General features: G+C 44.2%; 1 gene segment (V, D, J or C); it reads right to left on the bottom strand.

Moving 5' to 3' along the window:
* Positions 1–8,023: 8,023 nt before the first annotated feature.
* Positions 8,024–8,569, bottom strand: LOC149749479 (immunoglobulin heavy variable 3-23-like). The segment is given in 2 exon segments: positions 8,024–8,358; positions 8,463–8,569. Coding segments are annotated over 2 exon segments (363 nt in total).
* Positions 8,570–20,328: the final 11,759 nt, after the last annotated feature.

Below are 20,328 nucleotides of genomic sequence, written 5' to 3'. Positions count from 1 at the left end.
CCTTGTAATTCTCTTCTCAACTAGTCTTGACCTGTGGGCTTCTCTGTTTATATGTGCATGACCAGTTTTTGTCAAGAGCCCTGCTAAGTGAGAATAATGAGAATCCCCTACCCTTGAACTCTGATCACCCGCAGTAGTTGATCAAAGCCATCAAACCTCCTATCACCCACACGGTATCTGATCACCCTGGTCTCCATTTAGCAAGAATCCTTTTGAGTCTATGTAACCAGAATCCCCTTAGCCTGTATTTCTTCTGTTAATAATTTCCAGTCCACTCCACCCCACCCTCTTCTTGGCCATAAGCCCACACTTGCCAGGCTGTATTTGGAATTAAGTGAAGTTTCCAAGGCTGCATCCCATGTGCAGCAACGAGTTTTGTCTTCAGGTTTCCGATGAACTTTATATTGGAAACATGAGTATCATTTTCGGCACCCATGGCCATATAACTCATGCCTGAATGAAGCTGATGTCTCATGTATATTTTCCCTAAGTCCACTCACAGCCACTTGTGCGTAGGGACACTAGACTGTTCCTCAGCCCTATGCCTGGGACTACTTTAAACAATTGCCAAGAATCACGGAAATGTGAAAAGCATGGCACTAATTTGACCCCAGAAAGTGCTCAATTACAGGACAGGAGTTGAAACAATTAAAGAGAGCATCACCTTGACTGACCTCAGCTGGGAAAATGTGTGTGTGTGTATGTATGTGTGTGTGTGTGTGTTAGTGCACGCATGTGTGTTGCCTGATTCAAACAACCGGCCACATTTTTAATGTCTGTGAATGACCACAAAATGACAGTATTTATTTTAGGGTGCTCATAAAAGCTAGAAGTAGGTGAATTTGCAGATTTGGAATCTGTGAATAACGAGGATAATTGCATGTGCAGTATTGGAGCGCTCTGGCGTTAGAGTCTATAACACTGCCCGCTGCAGAATTCAGAATGCCTGTACAGGTTGCCTGAAAGCAGGATGGTGTGTCTCTTCCTTCCACATCTACAAAAACAAAACAACAATTAATACTGTTTAAAAATCTCATGTGCATTGTCAGGATATTTACACGTTTCACAAACTTCAGGCTGAAATTGAAAATTATGGTGAGCTGCAGGGTTTTTTTGAGCTCCTTTGAGAAAAAGATAAAGAAATGATAAACAATCTTAATTCTTGAGTATTATATGGGTCTGTGCATATGAATATATATATACACAGCTATAATAAAAATAAAAAGCAAATATGTATATGCACACAAAAATTTTTAGACACTCCATAATCCACAGCAATGAAACATTAGGATACAGTACAGAGTCTCTGGTAGAGGTCCTGGGCAGGAAGAGGAAAGCACAGGATCTAACAAGAATTCCCTCCCAGCCCATATATGCACCTGCTGCAGGTCGCAGCCCTGTACTTGTTGGGTCCTGTGCGACCCCTGGTGGTAACGGGCCTCCGTGCAGGGAGGTTTGTGTCTGGGCTCACACTGACTTCCCCTCACTGTGTCTCTTGCACAGTAATACACGGCTGTGTCCTCAGTTGTCAGGCTGCTCAGCGATAAGTAGACTTGGCTCTTGGAGGTGTCCGTGGTGATGCGGAGCCGGGACTTAAGAGTTGGGTTATAATATGCGCTTCCATCACTATCTATCCCCCCAACCCACTCCAGCCCCTTTCCTGGAGGCTGTCGGACCCAGGCTACTGTAGCATAGCTGGTTAATGAGAATCCAGAGAAAGTGCAGGTGAGGGAGGGCGTCTGTGAGGGCTTCACCAGACTGGGTCCCGACTCCTGCAGCTGCACCTGGGACAGGGCACCTGTGGACAGAGAGAACCACGGTGACTCATGGGCTCAGATGCAGCTTCCCCAGGTGTTCACGTCTGAATCCCTGAGAAACTCACCTCTGGGAGCTGACACCAGGAAGAGGAAGAACCACAGTGGATTCATCTTCTTGCAGATGAGATTCCTGAAGCCCAGAAATTCTCTTCAAGCATGAGGAGAAACCCGAATTTAAGTGAACAGGTACTTTGTTTTTACCTTGTGGTCTAAGGGGATATTTGCATAAGGGAGGGACCTTTTTATAAAAAGCAGAAAGTAGTGAAGGGAGGTCCCAGTCTCTGGGACTCCACCTGAGGACGCTGCTGACTGTCTCCTCAGGGAACTCAGCCGCCACCTGGCATCCCCTCCCTATGCCTGGGGGACTCAGTGTCCAGGAATGAAATGATGCTGAAGGGCTAGTGAGGAAATCAGCTGTGCTCAAGGATTAACGGCAGATTTGGGCAGTAGACTTTAATTCCATGGATGTATATATTTCACATAAATACCCATCACACATTCAGGGTCCTCCAAGATGTCAGACACAGACTCTTGTTTTTTCCTTTCTGCATTACCTCATGTTTATTTCCTGGATGTGCAAGTATTTGAGACAAACCATACATGTAATAATCACATTGAATTCAGACAGAGTGAGGTAAAATTTAATGTTTATCATAATTCACAACGGACTTCGTGTGTCCCTTAACTTGGGTGAACATTTCTTCACCTGGAACAGTTTAAATGTTATCAAGAGTTACTCTGGAGGTGGATTTATTCATAACAACTAAACACACTGTGTATTTTGTGGACAAGGTAATCATTCTTGCTGAGATGGTCATGGATCCTAGCACTGCTGACATGGCCTGAAGCCTGACCTGCCTGTTTCCTGTGCACAACTGAGTGTCTGCAGGAACAGTGCGAGCTTCAGGGCTCCTTCCTTGCAGGTGGACGTTGAGGAATCCCCAGGGCTAGCAAGGTCTAAGAACAGACAGCTCCTGGAAGCTCCTCAGGACTCCAACATGCTGGGCGGGTGACCTGGTCACAGTGCACAGACTCACTACTTCTAGAAGTGTTCATTTTTACTCTCCCTGTCACAGCCAGTGACATTGGAGCCCAGGGAACACAGTTCCCACTGCACTGGGTGAGAGAACATGCATGATTCTTGGAAGTAAACCTTCAAAGTGAATGGCTTGCAGAGTATGTGGGTGTCATGGTCAGAGGAAAGTCCTCACCTCAGGAAGCAGGTTCCCTTGAAAAGTCCACGTGAGAGCTTTCCTGAGTCCCTGAGTCACTGAGTCCTGGGACTGTGCCTGAGGTCATATAAGTAAATGGTGCTGGAGAGCAGAGCACAGCTCCATCCCATCTCACTGTGGGCACTGAGGATGTGGCCTCACCACCTGCATTTCAGTCTGCAAGGATATAAACTGGGGATCACGATGGTAATGGTATGTCTGAAATTTATAGTGGGGTTGCCAGGGGTGCTGGATGTTGACATGAGTGTCATCAGTGATGTTACTTCTCCTGGGAACCAGAAAGACCAACGTGAGTCCCCATCACTGACTGACACCCTGTACATGTAGCGCTGGCTCCACTCCTGCCCTGAGAGGTCACTACTGTGGGTCTGGGGCAGGTCAGCTCTCCCTCAGCCCAGTGATTTCACCTGTACACTGACTGATGTCGAGCCTGCCGTCTGTGAGAAGATATTTACTCCATACTCTTTCATGAAGAGAGTACGATACTTCTTCTAGCTTGTCCAATAATATTTGCAGAGTAAATTCAATACTAAAGGATCTGCCTGCTTGAATGTCGATAATAGGAGAGCCGAACAAAGTAATATGGGCAAGAATCAAAGGACAAGTCTGCACCCTGTTGTCAGGAACTGAAAATTGAGCTGATACGCCATGGGATAGGATAATGGAAGGGATGGCATCTAAAACCTAGAACCAGGTGGGCCCATTATTCACCAGGTGGAAGAAGGGCCTGCATTTGAACAGATGCCCCAGCATCTGACCTGTCCTTCATGAGCTGGTAGATTAGAGGAGATCCATCCAAATTCATGTTAACATAGAAGGATATATAACAGGTGTCTTTATGTTTCGGTGGGTGGGGATGTGTTGTTAGGGTCCATTTAACCCTAGGAAAAATGTGTTAGTTCACCAGAACTGAAAAAAGTTATTTTTCCTTTGTGGAGATAATTGGGGTCCATTCAGTCTGGAAACCAGGTCATATGATAATGCTGGAGGGAATATCTATTAGAGACGCCCAGTGGGTGATGGGAAAAAGAAGTGGGGAGATTTCAGTCATCTTTCTTTGCAGGTTACTAGTGATGGTCACAGCAAGAGCGCCTGACCTTTGTGATAAGAGGGAGAAGGGCTGATGGTGGTGGCTTCATGGGGACCACGTGGGCAGGTCCTTCTGATGGTTTCTGTGTTTTCCCTTATAAAATCTTGAGAGTATAAGCTCAGAATGAGTTGTGGATTTCAGGAACGTTGAGGACAGATGGTTTAGGTCATTTAGTATGTTTGTTGGAATCATTGAGAAAAGAAGAAGCAGGAAGTATACTTGGAAATGAGCAATGCCCTCGTGTGATATTAAATTAGTTGTCTTAGATGTTACTGAATGTACAGACATTCGCTATCCTCACATTTCATCTTCTAGGTCCACTTGGAATCCAGTTTCAAACGTGAGGGATGTAATGAAATATTTATTATGAAACAACAAGGTATCTAAAATTTAAGAAGTATAAGTCTAAGTAATGGAAATGTGTTACTGAAATTGTGATTGTCAAATTCTTCTCTGTGGCAACATAAATTAAAATTAATAATAATAATTCAAGGTATTGATTTTGTTTTCAACCATTGCTAAATCCATTGAATCATTCAAGTTATAATCATTCATAAACTCAGATGCATCATGGGTAAAATTTATTGTTAGGAAACGATCATTTTAACTGATGAAATCTCACTCTCTCATCAAGGATCTGTGTCTCTGTGGACACGCAGCACAGTTCTCACCAGCAACACAGGAAGGAGGGTACGTTGGTACATTTCTACTTTTCCAGAAGAGCATCTCTGACGAAGTCCCCCCTCTGTTTACCCATTCCATCCTTGTAGTATCTGAAAGAGGCCTTTGAGTGTACTGTGACATGTTCCCACATGAAGTTCCCATGGCTTAGGAAGTGAAAGTTTAACTTCACTTTTCATTGTAATAGAAACATAACAACAAATAATTGAGAAGCAAAAAAAAATACATTTAAAATTTACCCAAATGCAAGCTACAGATTGGCAGAAAATATTTGCAAAAGACATATCTAGTATATGTGATTGTTATCTAATATGTAGCAAGAAGCCTTAAACTCAACAATAAGAAAGAAACAAAAGTCTTAAAAAATGGGCTAAAATCCTTAACAGACACCTGACCAAAAAGACAAAGAGTTCGCAAATAAGGCTGTGGGAGAACATATGTCACAGGGAAGTGCCGTTCCGAACAAGGACATATCCCTGAAAACTTACAAGAGTGGATCAGATCAGGACTCTGAGAACCTCAAACACCTGCAGGATGTGAAGCTGCAGGGGGTCCATTCACAGCTGGTGGGGATGCAGAACGGGGTGCACCTTGGGAGACATTTTGGGAGCTTCCTGCAAAACTAAACATACTGTTATCTATGTTTCAGCAATAGTGCTCCTTTGTATGTTTGTGAAAGACAGTAAGACTTTAGTCCAGAGAAAACCCTGCCCACGATGCTCAGTTAGCTTTATTGATATCTGCCGAAATTTGGAAAAAGCAACATGTCCTTTCATAGGGAATGATTAATAAACTGTGTATATCCAGTCAATGGACACTGAAATCTCATACCGATTTGAAGAAATATCGAATGGTGAGATGGAAACGCAAAGTAGAGATTCCAGAAGAACACACCTGGCAAGGTGATGTCAACAGAGTGACAGTGGCTGTGAGGACTGAGGTTCCTAAGAGGTTGTACAACGTGAGGCTGAAGAGAAGACACCTGGGACATGTCAGGAGGGAAATCTCCTCCTCTGCCCCTCTTGAGTTCCTGAGGCTGGGCTGATAACAAAATTGACAAAGACAGATTAACAGGAGAAAAGAAAAAAAATTTAACCATGTGCATGGACGTGCCATAGAAATGGACCCAGAAGTGACCAAAGCAGGCAGCTTTTATATTTTTAGACAAAATGCAATATTTGTGAGGAATTGGTAGAAGGAGGAAATGTGTGCTTTTGGTGCTCAAATAGCGAACAACCTAAGCAGGGTTTGGGCTTGCGTAGTCATTAAAGAAGGAGCAAGGTTTGTTCATAGAGACTTCCAGGCCTGAATTCCCCATCCCTGGTGATAAGAGTGTCCCTCTGTAAAGGAAAGCAGGGTCTGGCTGCTTGGTGCTGAAAGGCCAATAAAGAGGCAAAGTTGGTGAAAGGAAAGTTTGCTTTATTTTGGCTGTCTGCACCCGGGGGTGGGGGGCAGACTTCTCTCCAAAGGTCATCCAGCACTGAGCATCTGTGGGAAAGGGCTTTTATAGGCGGAAGGCGGGGCTACGGGCAGAAACGGCAGAGTCAGCTGTGACAGTCGTCTTGCAGTTGGTCATGAGGTGTTGTGATCAGCCTCATCTTGATTGATTTAAGTAGAGTTAATCTTCAGGTCCAGGGTCGGTTTGTTCTCATTTCTTGAGGCCAGTTCTTGGAATTGTGGCAGCTTATGTCATGGCTACAGTCTGGTCATCATGCAGTTAACTTCTTCCTCCTGGTGGGAGTTTCAGTATCTATAAGACGGCTCATGGGACATGGACAAGAATATTATCTGCAGCCCTTGAGGAGGAACCAAAGGTCCTTGATTTGCTTAATAACTAAACTATTAGTTTTTAGTCTTGTTGGACAGTTTTCCCTTCTTTCTGCATTTGTTCACTTCTCAGATGAAACTTATTCTTTGGCTAAATTGTTTCTACAGAAAAAAGGCAGGTGGAGAGCATGAGGTGAAGGACCGTTTCACTTCCACACCTAAATGGGGGAGAGCACCTTTCACATGGGAGGTTTATTTCTCATTTCAGGGTGATTTGGAGGAAATTCAGTGTCCCTGTAGTGGGCTGTCTTAAGTCACTTGGAGGCATATTTAGGGGTGGCCTACCCTGGATCCGAACACTCAAGGCCTCCTTTATTATTTTGTTTCTACATATGCACACCAAGCATGTGATGTAGGTATTGGTTTACCTGCATCTTACAGATGTGAAGCTAAACTGCAGCCTGGACTTGGCAGTGATGTGCTGGAGAGCACACATCAGGACACAGTGAGGCCTCCCGTCCAGGCCTGGGCGTCTCCACCCTGGTTATTTTTGCTCGTGCAGGGGTTCCTGGACGGAGGTGGGCCTGCATAGTGAGGCTGCAGGACTCTTCCTGGAAGGAGAAGCTGTGGGACTTTCCTGCATTTTAGTGCTCACGTAAGATGCTGTGGTGAAGAAAGGAGAATAGATTTGTTTTCAGCAGCTTCTGAAAATTCATGTTATTATCCACCTGACTCTAAACTTTCCCTGCCAACTACATATGTGTCTATTGGTAATAGCTGTGATGATGAATATTTGACATAAAATAAACTGCACAGTAGAAGAGGATGCAGGTCTCATATAAGCATATAGGGATTCTATTGGGCCTGGAAGCAAGGAGCACATGTAGAAACACCCCCACCCATGTCCCCTCTAACTGGCATCTTTCCCAGCGACCCACTGAGGATCCGGGGCTGCTCAGCGCATTTATGCTTCTCATGAAAGAGGTTAGCAGGCAAGTAAACAGCCAGCATCCTGGCAGGGACAGCTGGTCTACAGTAGGGCAGGGCTGAGATATCACAATGAGGAAGGAAGAATATGTTTAACTCTTTATACATCCGCTGGAATAGTATTTAAAAGGGTCAATTTAGGCAAGATTTAGACAAGGGAAAAGCTGAATATATATCTTTGAGTCTCTGCCTTTCTTATATGACATTTATTCCCCTAGTTCAAAGTCTTTCTAATTGAGAGACTGAAAGTGCAAGTCAAGAACCATGGATGAGTCCAGAGAGGTTCCCCAGGGAAAACTGCTACATGGAGAGGAAACCCCAGACCCTTAGTGGAAAGCAGCCCTTAACTACCATCTGCACCTGCTCCTGGGGCTGAAACACACACTTGTATGTCCTGAGTGCCCCCTGCATCCCCCTTCCTGTCTCCCTGCAAGGAGGTTTGTGTCTGGGCTCACACTGACTTCCCCTCACTGTGTATCTTTCACACAGTAATACACGGCCGTGTCCTCAGATCTCAGGCTGTTCATTTGCAGATACAGCGTGTTCTTGGAGTTGTCTCTGGAGATGGTGAATCGGCCCTTCACAGAGTCTGCATAGTATGTGTTACCACCACTACTACTAATAACTGAGATCCACTCCAGCCCCTTCCCTGGAGCCTGGCGGACCCAGCTCATGGCATAGCTACTGAAGGTGAATCCAGACGCTGCACAGGAGAGTCGCAGAGACCCCCCAGGCTGTACCAAGCCTCCGCCAGACTCCAGCAGGTGCACCTCACACTGGACACCTGCAAACACAGAGACATCCTGGTCAGGAGACTGTCACACATCCAGTGATTCTCTCACCCATATCCACTCACATCCTCAGTGTCTCTTGCTCTCCATAAATTACCTTGTAAAATAGCCACAAGGATAACCCAGCTCAGCCCAAAGTCCATGGTGAGTGCTCTGTCCTGAGCCCTGAATGGGGGCACGTTGGAATCCCAGGCTGGAGCTCCTCTCCCAGAGCTGCAGGGTCAGGGCTGGGGCTGCTTTATATCAACAGAGGAAGGACCCTATTTGCATGACCTTATAGTCTATAAGAGGCTATGTCGTTGAATGTCCTCCGAAAGGGCAGGGTCTCAGAACAGGTGTGAGAGTCTTGGATTTTGTGGTGTTGATAGCATCTGGGAAATATAACTTTCATTGTTTGATTGTTCCACAGTAAACACGTAGGACCCATATGTCATTTTACATATGCACACACATCCCGTGATGTAGCTGTCATTGTTACCCTCATATTAGGGGTGTAAACTACACCCAGAAGAATGGAGGGTGTGTGTAGTGTCCAAGGAGAAACATGGGGTGACCGTGAGGTCCAGCATCTGCACCTGAGCTCTGGGCCAGTCTGCTCCCTGGAACCCATTAGAGGACAGAGCTGGAGTTGCCGGGTGAGGTTTGCAAAAACCCCTTCTGTAATGAGGTCATGATGACTTTGCTCTATTCTAGTGTTTACCTAAAATATATGGAGAGGGTCAGGGTTGATGAGAAGTATTTTCAAGAGTCTCTTATGTTTCAGTATCTTCCCTTCACTCCTTACCTCCCAAGTCATGCATTTCTTTATTTGTAATTACTTTAATGAGTTTCTTGACATATGATAAAGCGCACACACTCAGAATGAACACTGTGATGAATACTGACGGAGGCATCAGCATTATCAGGAGAGAACAAATCAATTCCTCTCATTATTTTCAGTAGTTTCTGGGTTTCTTCCTTCCTGTCCCTTCTTATCTTCCATCCTGTCCCCACATCACCGTTGATCTTTCCTTGTTATCTCAGATTACTTTTCCTTTTCTAGAATTTATAAAAGTGGGATTATATTGTATGTATTCTTATTATTATGGCTTATTTTACTCAGCACAAATAGTTGTGAATACTATCATGTTATTGTGTGTATCAAGAATCCTGGTTTTAATAACAGGTTGCATTTAAAGAATGATCATAGCATGATTGGCTTATTTATTAAGCTGATGTGTGATATTGGAATTGTTTCCAGTTTCTGGGTGTTACAATAAAGCTGATACTCGTCTTGGAGATGTAGAGAGATGAGAACCTGAGAAAATGCTTCTTTTTTAATGTTCTTAAAACAACCTCAAAATGGGGCAAGTTGCACATTATCAAAATCTCACCATTATATCAGATAATTAGAGAACTAAGAGAGCAACAAATTTAAATCTTGGATAGACAAATGCTCACAGAATAGCAAAGACTAAGATTGTTAATGCTGCCATAGGCTGCTGAATGGAATAAAAACTACTACAAGATTAAACTAGAAACGGATGCCTTGAGGTCGAGTGTGGTTAGGGTGTAATAGTGTCCCAACGTCTCCTAAGTAACTACCTTGCCAGTGTCAGCGTGGTCCTGCTAAAGTGTGAGTCAGATGGTGTTACCTCTCTATCAACACAGGTGTGTCTTCCTACCTGGGACAGCTCAGGATTCCTGCCTGAGCTGTTAGGTCCTCCTGCATCCTCGGAAAGAGGACCTTGGCCCTGGACTTGGATCTGCACTGTTTCATAGCATCTCCGCTCACAGTGTGACCTTTGTCCCCTCATCCAGTCCCACTGTGCCATATATTTACCACATATGAAATGGTGAAATAGGATCACATGCGGAAATGAATAAGAATGTTCCGGGTGCTGACTGACGCACAAAACACTGCCACAACCCCTGACAGTTTACACTGACAGCAGCTCTTTACTTTGTTCACCGTCTCTGCTTAGGGAGGGCTTGGAGGAAAAGCCCACCCTGCCTCGTGCAGGGTCACTGTGAGAGGCTCAAGTTCAGCTGCAGGACCTGCTCCTGTGATGCACACTCACGTGTAAGGGAGGGTGACCCTGAGTGTAGGCTGGGGGCTCAGCCGGGTCTGAGGGCTGGGCCTTGGGTCCACCTCGTGTGGACACTGCTTGGGCTCTGACTTCCTTTCAGCACGAGGCCTGGGTCAGCTGAGTGGTCTCTGCACCAGAGCCCTTCCTCCGCGCAGTCACTTACACACCTAGACAGAGCTTCATGTAGGACCCCAACGTCATGCTCGTAATATTTACATAAATGACTTGAAACTTAGAGCTCATCATAGACTTCCCATGAATTACTGTGGTCTCTTCATTTACAACTGAGAAAAAATGGAAGCCACAAATACGTTCTTCCATAAATTAGCAGATAAACAGTGAGCGATGTATCCATGCTGTGAAATTGTATTCAGCAATCTAAATATTAAACTATTATACCATGAAAGGACATGAGGGAATCCTAAATGCATATTGCTAATTAAAAAATCGGTCTGAAAACGTTCAGTTTCATCTAGTTCACATTTGGGAAAAGGCAAGTCTATATATAAACCAATCAGATGAGCATTTAGCAGGAATTTGGAAGAAGATGTTTGATATGTGAAACATGGGCAATATTTAAGGACAGTGAAATTCTTCTCTATGAAATTGCAGTGGTGGAATCATTACACTCTGAATCTGTCAAAATATACACAGTAATAGGAGAACCTTTTTAGTATAAATATAAATTTCACTTAGTAGTTCAGAGACTGAAGGATGGAACGAGGCACACTGTAAAGATGATACCTAATATCATAGTGAATCTATGAATTAACATGGCTGAAGAAGGTGGGAAAGTAGGTTTTGACCTAAGTGACTTTGGAAATGAGTGGAGTCTAAAGGCTAAGTTCTAAGCCACTGCGCATAAGCACTAGAGCCTCGTGGATAACGGTATTTCCATCAGGAGTCAGGCTAAGAATTCTGTTACTACTGTGCATGTGGAATTGAACAATTAGTAGCTGGATGGCATCGGTGGAGCCAGGTTTCTCACTGTTGGATGGAAAGTAACAGACAAGCAAGGTGGAAAGCCTGGATTTAACCATGTGATATTGCACTAGGATCGGAGATGTAAGTATTGTCTCACATTTACCTTAACACAGGTCAGAAGGTGAGATACAGAGCTAGTTGCAGATGTGTGTGTGTATATGTGGGGTAGTGCACACAGATATATTTCCAAGGTCCTTTACCTTATAGGGTCTAGAGCTAATGCTCCCAGTAGACAAGACACAAGCATTAGTATCCTAATCCCCAATCTTCTGATTCCTATTACTATTCTCCAGAATGGGATCTGCAACTCAGCTGTGGCATGGCTAATTCTAGGGCCAGAGAAGAGAATACAAATGATTATTCTGAAGATTCTTGTATCACCAGAAAATAAGGAACTTCACACAAATTGATGGGGACCCATAAAGGGGATACAGGAGACAATCTGAAAGAGCTCCTCCTGGGTGACAAGTGGTCAGAATTACAGAAGCAAAGAAAATGCCTTAGTATAAAACCTTCACAGAAAATATGAAACAAATAACTTGATTCATACTTATATAAAGAGATTGAATAAATATATCTAATGGGGAAGGTAGGATAAATCTCCCTTAATGAATAACTTCAGGTACCTCATCATGGTCATCCTCCCTTCAGGAAGGTGAACTTAACCTTCCATCCCTGAAAGTGGCCTGGAGTATGGACATGGCAGAAATTATGGGTGCCCTTGAGTTACATGATGAATTTTTAGATATAATACACCAAACATCATTCATAATATAAATTTGTAATTTTTCTGTATCCATTAAAACTTCTGTTCTGAAAACAACAACATCAACAGTAACAATAACTTCACTGAGAAGGGAATTAAAGCACAGACTTGGAGAATGTGCTTTCTAGTATCATATTTATATGGACTTGTATCATGAATACACAGCAAATTAACAGCTCAACAACAGCAACAAAAAATGAAAATAATGTACACTGTGCCAGTGATTTGAAGATACTTACACATAGAAGAGATAAAGGTTTTAAAAGGAGTCTTCATTAAGGAAACATAAAATAACACGATGATGAAATACTGCTATTCACTTATTACAACAATTAAAGCACAGAATAATAAAAAAGTTAAGTACTGGGGATGATGTAGAGCAAAAGGCCCCTCATCCACTTGCTGGAAGGAATGCCAATGGCCGCCAATTGGAATATATTTGTCATTTTCTTAGAGAGAAAACCAGACACTCACCAAGTGATTGAGGAGTGAGCTAGAAAAGTATTTACAAAAGTTTTAAAAATATTTATGTTAATACAAATAACTTCATACGGGTGCTTGTATCATCTTTACACATTCGAGCCTTTACCACTCCCTAAATATGGGTTATGTAGTCAGTTTTTATGGTTATTTTCCATACGATTAGGATATACTTGTTTCTGTTCCCTTTTATCTATCTCTCTGTTTTCTCTAATTACCTATTATCAATCTAGATAACAAGGTGCAGGCAACACAGCCCACATGTTACAGCCAGGCCTGTGTGCCAACATTTCAAAATGTCCTCTGAGGAGAGAATGACTGCAGTGCTGTATGGACATCAATTTCCGAATATCAACATGACTCATACTATTCAAGTGAAAGGCATTGCATCAGACAGGACTGGAGAGATTTTCAGGATGAGAGGAATTGGAAATCCATCTGATGGTGGAAAGCAGATTTAAAGTTCAACAGTAAAAATTATTTATGTCATTAAACGATTAAAAACTTGACAAGTAATAACAGAAAGTAGTAACCTAATCTTCAAATAAAGGTCTCATGAAGAAATATTTCTGTGCGGCTCTTCCAAAGATAGATGGGGAAACACAGACAAGCCTGAATCCATGAAAAGCGTCTCAAGTTTAGAAACAAGAAAGTTCCCTGGAATCACTGTGGATGAGGCTTTCAGGGGTGGCAGTGATCCAGTGGAGAAACCACAGGCTCTGAGAGAAAATCCCTCCATGACATCCTCTGCCCCTGCCCTGAAATGGGTCCTCTTGTTCCTGATGACCCTGAGTGCCCCCGGTGGTTGGTGCGGCCCCTGCAGGGAGGTTCCTGTCTGGACTCACCCTGACTTCTCACTGGGCCTCCTGGGACAGTAACACAGGGCTGTGTCCTAGGTCTGTGCCCTGAGCTGAGCTGCAGGGAAAACTAAATTTGTGGGAAAACTAAATTTGTGATGTGTCTCTGGAGGTGGAGAGTCATTTCTGGAGAGACAGCTTGTGTGCTGTGCTATTCCCAGAACCAAAGCACCCCGGTCACCCCAGCCCTTTCCCTGGGGGCTGAGGGATCTAGTCCCAGCAGTCAGCACTCTTTGGTTGGAGAATCCCGAAATAGGGCAGGTGAGGTAGAGGGTCTTCAATAGTCTTGGGCCCAACACTTGCACCTGCACCTGGGACAGGACACCTGGGGAAGGAAAAGTAATGTGGCACCCACTTCACAGACGTCACCCCATAATTCCACCTTCCTCAGACCCAGGAGATGCTCACAGCTGAGAGATGCCAGCAAGAGGAGGAATGACCCGAAGGATTTCATGTTCTTTTTCATTAAATCTTTGACTTTCAGAGAATTATGTCAGTGAAGGTGAGAACCCTGACTCTGCACAGCACAGGTGCTGTGTTTTCCCCTTGAGCCCAGGGTGTGATGTGCAGGTGGGAAGCATGTTTCCATATAAAGATGGTCATGGCTGGCCCCTCTCTGGGGCTCTGGAGGAGGGTGCTGGCTGAGGTCCATGGTGGACACAGCTTCTGTTCACTGACCACAGGTCCTGCCCTTCTAGAACAGGAGTGTTTGGACAAAGGAGAGTCAGAGGGCAGGTGTGTGGCAGTAAACACATCAGGACTTCCTTGCCCTCCCAGGGTTTCACGTGGAAACTTCCCGAGGGCACATCCGATCCTAACGCCTAGAGCCCGGCACCTCTCACTTTTCCTCTCGTGCCCTCCCGGCCGCCTCGGGCCCCCCGCTTTGCCCCCGCGCACCTTCTCTGTTTCTGTGTTCTGACTCTGAGCTGCTTGTTAAACAGATGCTGTGCACTTTCTCATTAGTTACACACCAGCTTTACACACTTCATCACACTGTGTTGGCCTTTTCATACAAAGGTAGTGAACACAGTTCCATAGCACGTACTCTGTTATTTTCTTGCTCTATATCATAATTCTTCACCTCTCATCCTATGTTTACAACGCTTTACATAGCAATACCCCCACAAATTTTGGATTTACTTTAAAACGTCCTTCCTTAAAAATTCGAGTTTTGTTTGATAAGAAAAATTGCACTTTAATTTTGATCAATTTTTATATTATTCATTTCCAAGTTATACTCAAACCAATATAATTTGGACATTAATTTATCCAGAAATCATTTGTCATCTATTCTAAATTCTAAAGAATGTTATAATAGGCACATATATGTCTTTTTGGGTATGAACATCATGTCACCACTGAAGAATGGGTGATTTTTCCTTTACAATATGATACTTTTATTTCCATATACATCTGTCTGTTTCTATATCATTTGTGTACTAGTAGGTGGGTGCAGCCATTACAGAATAGCAGACTGAGTGGCTTAAACAACAGAAATATATTTCTCTCAGACCTGGATACTAGAAGTCTAAGATCAAGGTGTCAGCAGGTTTGGGTTCTTCTAAGTCCTTTCTCCTTTGTTTGCAGATGGACCTCTTCTCAATGAGTCCTCATCTAGTCTTCTCTCTCTCTCTCTCTGTGTGTGTGTGTGTGTGTGTTCATCCCTGGTTTATTTTTGTGTTCAACATTTCTCTCCTTAAGTGTGACAATGATCCCTGACCACATCTTAGGCAACAGGCTACTTGAAATGCTCTTCTCAACTAGTCTTGACCTGTGGGCTTCTGTGTTTGTATTTGCATGAGCAAGTATTGTCAAGAAACCACTACCTCAGATTAATATGAACTCCCTACCCTTGAACTCTGATCACCCTCAATATTTGATCAAATCCATCAAACCTCTTATCACACATGCGATATCTGATCACCCTGGTCTCCCTTTAGCAAGAATCCTTTTGAGTCTATGTAACCAGAATCCCCTTAGCCTATATTTCTTTTGTTAGTAATTTTCAATCCATTCCACCCCACCCTCTTCTTGGCCATAAGACCCCATTTGCCATGCTGCAGTTGGAATTAAGCTAAGTTTCCAAGGCTGCCTCAAATATGCAGCAGTGAGTTTTGTCTTCATTTTTTGCATGAGATTTATATTGGAAATATGAATATCAATCCCACAGCCCATGGCCACATGACTCATGCCTGAATGAAGCTGATCTGTCATGGATATTTTCTCCTAAGTCCATTTGTGCTTAGGGACGCTATACTGTTCTTCAGCCCTATGCCTAGGGGTACTTTAAACAATTGCCAAAAATCACAGGAAAGGGAAAAGCATGGCATTAGGTTGACCCCAGAAAGTGCTCATTTCCATGATGGTAGGTGAAACAAGAAAAGAAAGTGTCACCTTGACTGACCTCAGCTGGGAAAGTGTGTGTGTCTGTTTTGGGTGACTCAAAGAACCGGCCACATTGCAATTTTCCATGAATGAACACGAAATGACAGAAGTTATTTTAGGGTGCTAATAAAAGGTAGCAAGTAAGTGAATTTGCAGATATGGGATCTGTGACTAATGAGGATCATTGCATATGAAGTATTGGGACATTCTGACATTAGTGTCTATACCAATGCAAACAAGCTACAGAATTCAAACTGTGAAGGTTGACTGAAAGCAGGAGGGCATTTCTCTTCCATCGACATGTACAAAAACAAAACTGAAATGAATAATGCTTAAAAATCTCATGTGCCTTCTCAGGATATTTACCAGTTTCGAGATTCAGACTCACAGGGAAAAGGATGGTGAGCCTCGGTGTTGTATTGAGATCCTTTGATAAAAAGAAAAATAAAGCAGAAAAAACAACTGTAACTGCTGAGCATTAAGTGTGTGTTTAAAATCAACCCTACTTCAATAAAAAAATAAAATTAAAAAATATATATGCACACACAATTTTGTGAGCATGACATAAACCACAACGATGAAACATTAGGAAATAGAAGAGGGTCTCTGGTGGAGCTCCTGGGCAGGAAGAGGAAAGCACAGGTTCTAACAAGAATCCCCTCCCAGCCCCCATCTGCACCTGCTGCTGGGGCTCAGCCCTGTACTTGTTGGGTCCTACGCGCCCCCTGGTGGTTACGTGCCTCCGCGCAGAGAGGTTTGGGTCTGGGCTCACACTGACTTCCCCTCACTGTGTCTCTCGCACAGTAATACACGGCTGTGTCCTCAGTTGTCAGGCTGCTCAGCGATAAATAGACTTGGCTCTTGGAGGTGATGCTGAGCCGCAACTTAAGAGTTGAGTTATACCACTCTCTCATTTCGTCCCAGAGAGAGTGGCATGGACATATATATACACACTACCAAATGTAAAATAGGTAGCTAGTGGGAAGCAGCCGCATAGCACAGGGAGATCAGCTTGGTGCTTCGTGACCACCTAGAGGGGTGGGATAGGGAGGGAGGGAGGGAGGGAGACGCAAGAGGGAGGGGATATGGGGATATATGTATATGTATAGCCGATTCACTTTGTTATACAGCAGAAACTAACACACCATTGTGAAGCAATTATGCTCCAATAAAGATGTTAACAAAAAAAAAAGAGTTGAGTTATAGTCTGTACTTCGACTGCTCCACATGGTAGTAACCCACTCCTGCCCCTTTCCTGGAGGCTGGCGGGCCCAGGTTACACCATAGCTGGTTAATGAGAATCCAGAGACAGTGCAGGTGAGGGAGAGGGTCTGTGAGGGCTTCACCAGGCTGGGTCCCGACTCCTGCAGCTGCACCTGGGACAGGACACCTGTGGACAGAGAGAACCATGGTGACTCATGGGCTCAGATGCAGCTTCCCCATGTGTTCATGTCTGAATCCCTGAGACACTCACCTCTGGGAGCTGACACCAGAAAGAGGAAGAACCACAGCTGATTCATCTTCTTGTGGGTAAGATTAATGAATCCCAGGAAGTGTCTTCAAGTATGAGGAGATACCTGAATTCAAATGTTTTTTAATCTTCTGACTTACATGGATATTTTCATGTGGGAGGGAACTTTATATAAAAAGTAAAAAGTAGTGAAAGGGGGCCCCTGTCTCTGGGGCTCCCCCTGTGAGGAGGGTGCTGACTGTGCCCTCAGAGAACTCAGCGCCCACCCGGGGTCCCCCTCACATTCCTGGGTGCCTCTTTGTCCAGGAATGAAACGATGCTTTAAGGCTGGTCAGGGAAACAGCTGTGGTCAAGGCTCAAGGCTCAATGGTAGATTTTGGGAAGAGACTTTAATCCCACGGAGGTACATATCTTCGCTTATCAAAAATCTCCACCTCACCTTCAGGGAGCTCCAAGTTGTCAGACACAAACTCTTATTTTTGGTTTTCCACATTAGCTCATGCTTATTTATTGGATATTCAAATGTTGGAAACAAAACATACATGTAATAACCAATTTGAATTCAGACAAATTTGTGTAAAATTCACTGTTCATCATAATTCACAAGACATTTACTGTCTGACTTAACTGGGGTGACCGGTTCTTCACCGGAAACAGCTTAAATATTTTCAAGAGTTGTTCTGGAGGTGGATTTGTTCATTACAACTAACCACACAGGTAATTGTGTGGACAAGGTAGTCATTTCTGCTGACATGGTCATCTTTCCCCGCATTGCTGACTTGCCGAGTAGCCTGTCCTGCTTTTTCCCTGTGCACAACTGAGTGTCTGCAGGAACACCGCGAGCTTCAGGGCTCCTTCCTTGCGGGTGGACGTTGAGGAATCTCCAGGGCTACCAAGGTCTAAGAACAGACAGCTCCTGGAAGCTCGTCAGGACTCCAACATGCTGGGCAGGTGACCTGGTCACAGTGCACAGACTCGCTCCCTCTAGAAGTGTTCATTTCTAACTCTCCCTGTCACAGCCAGTGACATTGGAGCTCAGGGAACACAGTTCCCACCGCACTGGGTGAGAGAACATGCAAGATTTTTAGAAGTAAACCTTCACGTTGAATGGTTTGCAGAGTATGAGGGTGTCATGGTCAGAGGAAAGCCCCCACTTCAGGAAGCAGTTTCCCTTGAAATGTCCACCTGAGAGCAGCTTTCCCGAGTCCCTGGGACACTGAGTCCTGGGACTGTGCCTGAGGTCACATAAGTAAGGGGTGCTGGAGAGCAGAGCACAGCTCCATCCCATCTCGCTGTGGGCACTGAGGATGTGGCCTCACCATCTGCATTTCAGTCTGCAAGGATGTAAACTGGGGATCACGATAGTAACAGCATGTCTGAACTTCATAGTGGGTTTGCCATTAGTGTTGGATGTGTAATCAATGTCATCAGTGATGTTATCTCTCCTGGGAACCAGAAAGACCAATCCGAGTTCTCTTCTCTGACTGACACATTTGTACATGTAACCCTGGCTCCACTCCTTCACTGAGATGTCACACCTGCGGGTCTGGGGCAGATCAGCACTTCCTCAGCCCTGTGATATCACCTGCATATTTACTAATGTAGAACCTGCTGTTTATGAAAAGCCCTTTCCTCCATACTATTTCATGAACATATTCCCAAATGTACCCTATTGCTTCTAGCTTTTTCAATAATATTAATAGAGAAAACTAAATAATAACCTTGCTGACTAAATGTAGATAATAAGAGAGTCAACTAAAGCAGGATGAGCAAGAGTCATAGGAAAAGTCAGGACCTGAAACGTGAGCTGATACACTGAGGGAGAGGGGAGGGGAAGGGATGGCATCCAACACCTAGAACCAGGTGAGCCCATTATTCACCAGGTGGAATCAGAGCCTGCATTTAAACAGATACACTGGCATATGACATGGCCTTCATGAGCTAGTAGACTGGAGGAAACCCATACAAATTCCTGTTCACATAGAAGGAAATATAACCGGTATCTTTACGTTTCAGTGGCTGGGGATGTGTTGTTAGGGTCTCTTTACCCCTAGGCAAAATGAGTTAGGCCATAAGCACTAAAATGTTATTTTTCCTTTGTGGAGAAAATTGGAGGGAATTATGTCCGGAGACTGGATCATATGATAATGCTGGGGGGAATATCTATGAGAGACGCCCAATGGGTGATGGGAAAAAGAAGTGGTGAGATTTAAGTCATATTGCTTTGCAGGTTACCAGTGATGACACCAAGAGTTCCCCATCAGGGTGATGGGTGGGAGAATGACAGATAGTGGTGGGCTTCATGTTGAGCCCATGGACAGGTGCATCTGATGGTCTCTGTATTTCGCCTTATCAATGTTCCAGAGCATAAGCTCATAATGGGGTGTGGACTTCAAGAAAGTTTAAGCCAGATTGTTGAGGACATTTGTGGGCTTTGTTAGAATAATTGAGAAAAGAAGAAGCAGGAACTATACTTGGAAAAACAGTAGGGTGAGGGTGAGGGTCAGGGTTAGGGGTTAGGGTTAGGGTTAGAATTAGGGTACAGGTTAGGGTTAGGTTATGTGTTAGGGCACTGTTTAGGGTTAGGGCTAGGGATTGGATAGGAACCCCTTATCAGATATATATATTTTTCCCTTTTTTTTTTTTTTTGGTACACGGGCCTCTCACTGTTGTGGCCTCTCCCGTTGCGGAGTGCAGGCTCCGGACGCGCAAGCTCAGCGGCCATGGCTCACGGGCCCAGCCGCTCCACGGCATGTGGGATCCTCCCGGATCGGGTCACGAACCCGTGTCCCCTGCATCGGCAGGTGGACTCTCAACCACTGCGCCACCAGGGAAGCTCTATTTAAAAAAATTTTTTTTTTAATGCCTGACATTGGAAGTTCTACATCTTGACTTTTGGGTGGTTGTTTTGTTTTTGTTATTGGACTATAGTTTATCATCATCATTTAACA

This window comes from Delphinapterus leucas, chromosome 3 (genome assembly GCF_059928025.1).
Source record: "Delphinapterus leucas isolate spDelLeu-1000000601 "Yukka" chromosome 3, BTC_Dleu_Yukka2, whole genome shotgun sequence".
NCBI classification, from domain to species: Eukaryota; Metazoa; Chordata; class Mammalia; order Artiodactyla; family Monodontidae; genus Delphinapterus; species Delphinapterus leucas.
Note: the sequence above shows the minus strand (reverse complement) of the source record. Positions and strands in the feature narration are given on the sequence as shown.